The sequence below is a fragment of the Pundamilia nyererei genome, unplaced genomic scaffold (assembly GCF_000239375.1).
Source record: "Pundamilia nyererei isolate P.nyererei 1_Seehausen unplaced genomic scaffold, PunNye1.0 scaffold00050, whole genome shotgun sequence".
NCBI classification, from domain to species: Eukaryota; Metazoa; Chordata; class Actinopteri; order Cichliformes; family Cichlidae; genus Pundamilia; species Pundamilia nyererei.
In genome coordinates, this window is record NW_005187451.1 from 3,317,732 (window position 1) to 3,323,702 (window position 5,971).

Genomic DNA, 5,971 nt, shown 5'->3' on the forward strand with positions numbered 1-5,971 from the left:
GAGAATAGACAGACTGTTCCCTGTTTGTGAAGGACTGCTAGGAAAGTTTAAAATCACTGACTGTTCAAGGTTCTTTATTCGTCACATGCATAGTAATACAAGTACAGTGCAAATGTTTGGGCAACCTTGTTAATAGTCATTATTTTCCTGTATAAATTGTTGTTTGTTGCGATAAGAAAATTTCAGTTAAATATATCATTTAGGAGACACACAGTGATATTTGAGAAGTGAAATGAAATTTATTGGATTTACAGAAAATGTGCAATAATTGTTTAAACAAAATCAGGCAGGTGCATCAATCTGTTGTCATTTTATTGATTCCAAAACCTTCAGAACTAATTATTGGAACTGAAATTGGCTCGGTAACCTCAGTGACCCCTGACCTACATACACAGGTGAATCCAATAATGATTAAGAGTATTTAAGGGGGTCAAATGATAGTTTCCCTCCTCCTTTAATCTCCTCTGAAGAGTAGCAACACGGGGGTCTCAGAACAACTGTCAAATGACCTGAAGACAAAGATTGTTCAGCATCATGGTTTAGGGGAAGGACACAGAAAGCTGTCTCAGAGATGTAAGCCGTCTGTTCCCACAGTTAGGAACATATTGAGAACATGGAAGACCACAGGCTCAGTTCAAGTTAAGGCTCGAAGTGACAGACCAAGAAAAATCTCAGATAGACAGAAGCGACGGTGAGAACAGTCAGAGTCGACCCACAGACCTGCACCAAAGACCTGCAACATCATGTTGCAGCAGATGGAGTCGCTGTGCATCGTTCAACCATTCGGCGCACTTTACACAAGGAGATGCTGCATGTGAGAGTGATGCAGAGGAAGCCTTTGCTCTGCCCACAGCACAAACAGAGTCGCTAAAGCACATTTGGACAAACCAGCTTCATTCTGGAATAAGCTGCTGTGGACTGATGAAAATAAAACTGAGTTATTTGGGCATAACAAGGGGCGTAATGCATCGAGGAAAAAGAACACAGCAGTCCAAGAAAAACAACTGCTCCCTCCAGTAAAATATGGTGCTGGTTCCATCATGCTGTGGGGCTGTGTGGCCAGTGCAGGGACTGGGAATCCTGTCAGAGTTGAGGGACACATGGATTCCACTCAGTATCAGCAGATTCTGGAGAATCAGTGACAAAGCTGAAGCTGCGCCGGGGCTGGATCTTTCAACAAGACAACAACCCGAAACACTGCTGAAAATCTACTAAAGCTTTCATGCAGAGGAACAAGAACAACGTTCTGGAACGTTCATCTCAGCTCAGACCTGAATATTAATGAAAATCTGTGGTGTGAGTTAAAGAGAGCTGTCCATGCTCAGAAGCCATCAAACCTGAATGAACTAGAGATGTTTTGTAAAGAGGAATCGTCCAAAATACCTTCAACCACAATCCAGACTCTCACTGGAACCTACAGGAAGCGTTTAGAGGCTGGAATTTCTGCAAAAGGCAGATCTACTAAATATTGATTTCATTTCTTTTTTTGTTGATTTTGTTTAAACAATTATTGCACACTTTCTGTAAATCCAATAAACTTCATTTCACTTCTCAAATATCACTGTGTGTGTCTCCTATATGAGTGTTATGGCAAAGGCTGCATTACTTTTTAATTGTAATACATTTTCAAAAATTTCAAGCCAACATTTTTCACTGTGTCATTATTTAGTAGAATTTTAGGTGAAAGAATAATTGGATCCATGTTAAGGCTGTAACGTGACAGCATGTGGAACGAGTGAAGCGCTACGAATACTTTCCAGATGCACGGTACAATAAAAACCATAAAATACTAATTAAACACTTTGAATCAACTTCTGTCTTATGACTGATTCATTTCCCGTTAAATATTGACTAATGACTGTTTGTCTCCAATTCATTTCATCTTTATATACAATTGACTGTGATTCTTAAATGCAGCTGAACGTCTTTAGCCTCAGGTTTATTTTTGGACTTACATGCCTCTGTACACTGCTGGTGTACAGAGGCATGTTTTTGATGCTTATACTGTAATCTCCAAATTAAATACACTGTAGAGGATAGTGTCTACTAGAACATGTGCAAAGCTAACAAAATTCACCCCCCATTTTATTAACTACCAGCGTTTGTTAATAATGTTCAACCATATAATTAGTGTTGTTATAGACTGTTATGTGCTGGACCCCCAGCACTGAGTCAACGACGAAACAAGTTCCAAAGAAAGTTCATCTTCATTCACTGCAAACTACAAACCAAAAGTCTGAAAAAGATTTTCTCTTTAATGTTGTTTGTTTCATTGTTGGCCTTTCACGCCGTGTTACATAAGATATTATGAAGCCAACGATTATTCTTATTATTTATAAAAAACATCTGCTGTTTTTTATAATCAGCAGTGCTCTCCACTGTGCAAGTATAACAACAACAACAACCACAAACAACAACAAACAACAACAAACAACAATAATAATAATAATAATATACCAGTTGCAACTAAATCACTTTCTATCTTATGACTCACCAAATACTTGTTCCAATTCTCTAGAAGGATTATCTTCTAATACCCAATAGTTTTAGTGTTAATAAACCTACATCGATGGTTAAAGTACTAGTAGGTAAATAAGTAAAAAAGAACAGCACTAATCTAAATTTCATTCTCCTCTTCTTCTCTTTGCAGCGCAGACGTTCACTTTGGTGAGCAGTGACACGTGAGCAATGGCGGCCTGGACATCCTCACTGGCGTCCCATTGAGCTCAAATGTATCCAGCCTGCACAGAGCAATGCTTCCTGCATTTACAACGAAATCTGTTGGCACTAGTGTTACGTGCCAATACAGAGACGGAGACTGAGAGGATGATGATTCAGACTGACCGACACCTAGACGACCAGCCATCATATTCAAAGAGGCAGATATTCTGTATCTTTAGTGCTCATTAGATCTGCCGGCACATACTCTGTCCTTAAGCAAAACACATTCTGTGGAGATGTCAGCATATTCTAGGACTGTAAAATGGTTTAGTTTAAAAATTATGTGGTTTAACTACAAAATGCCTGAAGAAGCCCAGAAATTCATTGCTGTAGTGTTACAATAAAGCTTTGTTCAGCGTTCAAACAGCTGTGCAAAATGTGATTAAAAGCAAAGTGCAATTCCAACTCCAAAGTTAAAGTACAAGTTATTAAATGTTTAAAAGATCAATTTTATTTACATAGCACCAAATCACAACAGTCACCTCATGAACTGTATATAGGAAAGAAGGACCGTGTAATTGTGCAAGCACTTGGCGACAGCAGAAAGGAAAAACTCCGGTTTAACAGGAACAAACTTCCAGCAGAACCAGTATCAGGGAGGTGCAGCCATTTGCCATGGCTGGTTGTTGATGTGAGGAAGATGGGATAAAGAGAGCCAGAGATGATAATTATTACTAATGATTAAATGCAGAGAGGTGTATAAACACAGAGTGGAGAAAAAAACCTTCACTCTCCACTTTTCAGAAAGTTTAAGGAGTGTTGAAATACGGGAGCAAACCTGGTCTCAGTTTTTAATGTTTCACGCATCTAATTCAGTATATTGAAAACACTGCATTTCTCAGCTCAGATTTAATGTTTGATATGTTGCCTTTGTACTATTTTTTTTAATTGAATAAGGCTTTAAATAATCAAACAAGTCAAATTACTTTTTACACAGTGCCCCTGCTTTTTGGGAATGTGTTGTAAACAGGAAGGAGTTAACCAGCGAGCAGGTGACCAAACCCCAGATGAAAGGGAAAGGTTTGCCTTTTCCAGGCAGAATGTAGCCACTGCTCTGGTGTGAATACTTCTGAGTAGCCCTGAAAAGCCGAGTGGAGCCTGATGCTGACTGGAAAGGATTTAGACCTCGCAGGAGACGGATAGCGTCCAGTCACTTTTATGGACCGTGTAATTTAGTTAGCTTCATAAAATTTGGGTGGTTTACTGATAATGGCTTTGTAATCTGTGGCACATGAGCAATCCAAAGCATTTCCATGATCCAAAAGGCCCACATATAGCAGAGTAACAAACCATTCATCTTGTAAATGGAAATTATGACACGTGGCTCCTTCCTAACCTCAGGACAAATGGCCAGTCCTAACATAAAGTGTTTGTAAATGTCTTTGGAAATAGCTGGATAAATCCCTGTAATCTAGACTCAGACAGATGTGGTGTAAGGGGGTGATGGAGAAACCAGTGGACTGTTCTGTTTAGTCTGAGGTTAGCACTAACCCCATCAAGTATCTGAAGGGTGTACTCCTGAGTGAGGGGAAACTAAGCAGATTGGACTGGACATGCAGTTTAAGGGTTAAGCTTTTAATTTAATCATCAGTTTTGACATCAAGCACATCCATATATATAAATAGTTTATTTGGCTGAGTTCAGGTGACGTGATATTTTGCAGTTGCTCACTGTATTGTGCCTTTTCGTGTGCATTCGTGTTTCGGAGTGAGAGGCAGTGGAACATGGGACTGAAAGGAAGGAGGACCTGAAGTTGACAGAGATCCCTCCCATTTACCAACCCGGTCATGTTCAAATCTTCGCCTGTGCTTCAACCTTTGTAGTAGCCAGTTGGTCCAGACACTGTCTGAAACATAAACTCAGATTATTCACTTTAACCATTTTTTAAAGATTGTACTACTTATCTGGTAAAAGTGAAAAGAAAAAAAATCTGAAAACTTAATGTTTTCCTTCCATTTGTTATGCTACAGCCATGTGCTGCCACTGAGGCAGCGTGTTGTTTTTCTCCAAAACACCATGTAGGAATATTTCTGGGCAGGCAAGAATCTGAGCTAAACCATTGTACAGTCTCACTTTTATGTGTGACTTCTTTTGGATATAATGTAGCCTCATAAAACTGTGTTGTCAAATACATACACGTGTACAGAGCTTTTGATACCTTACTAAGTGCTAAAGTCATCCTAACATAACTATTAAAATAACAGTTATCTATAGTTCTGGTGGATGGGATATTAGCTGTTCCTGAGTTGCTAGAGATGAGTGTACAGCTGTATATATGAGCATCTGAGAAGCCTCATCACAGATGGCACAGCACCAAACGACACAGACGCAGTGCTTTACTTTAACCCCAAGTGGCCGCTAATCTTTAACCTGCTCGGATCTGGATCCTTTGGTTGATTTCAAACTGGAGGGATCCCACATCTTTTACACCTGCAAAATAACAGATTAGCCTTCATTTTAATATAAGTATATCCATATATTATATGAATATTAAGCTGTTTTTTTACTTTAACAAGGTGCCACATCATGCTGCTGTTTGTTTTTGTTTTTTTACAGATTAAGGTATAAAGTTAGGATTGTTTATGTTGAGCAGATGGTTTGAATACCCTGACGTGCTTGCAAAGCCTCACAGAATATGCGAATGAGTTGAATTTGAAGTCTACTTTCTCAGTTTGTGTCTCTCTTTGTTTTTCCTCACTTTGGTTTGTATCAGTTAGAAAATACACATAAAAAGGATTTAGTTTGACTCTGTCCTAGGTGGTGGAAACTCAGAAAACGGCACATGTACAAAGCAATAAATAGGTATTTGAAGCCCCAGGACATTTAAAAAATTAAGAGATAAATAAACTGTAAAAAAAAAAATTAAGATAAGATAGAAAACTTTATGTACACAGTGAAAAAAGAAGAGTGAATATTATAAGAAATTATTATCATTAATATTAGAGTCAATATGCAAAACATTCATTTCTCATCTGTTTTATATCGTGAAATAAATGTTGATGTTCTTAAAACATGCTTGTTTCACTTTTCTCTTTGAAGTGATGCTTTTCAGGGCGGATTCTTTCATCACAATTCTATTTTATTTAAATAGCACCAAATCACAACAACAGTCACCTCAAGGTGCTTTGTATCGTAAGGTAGACCCCACAATAATACAAAGAAAAACCCAACAATCATATGACCCCCTATGAGCAGCACTTTGGCAACAGTGGGAAGGAAAAACTCCCTTTTAACAGGAAGAAACCTCCAG

The 5,971-nt window shown here is 38.5% G+C and overlaps 1 protein-coding gene across 4 annotated transcripts in view; it reads left to right on the forward strand.

The window, feature by feature from the left end:
• LOC102196053 (pleckstrin homology domain-containing family A member 5) overlaps positions 1 to 5,734 on the forward strand; it is a 160,467-nt gene extending 154,733 nt beyond the window's left edge. For all 4 annotated transcript variants that reach the window (XM_005733217.2, XM_005733219.2, XM_005733218.2 and 1 more), the window contains one exon: positions 2,651 to 5,734. In XM_005733217.2, the coding sequence (XP_005733274.1) occupies positions 2,651 to 2,685 (35 nt within the window). In that variant the 3' untranslated portion in view covers positions 2,686 to 5,734. The remainder of the gene's footprint in view (positions 1 to 2,650) is intronic.
• The last annotated feature ends 237 nt before the right edge of the window (positions 5,735 to 5,971 follow it).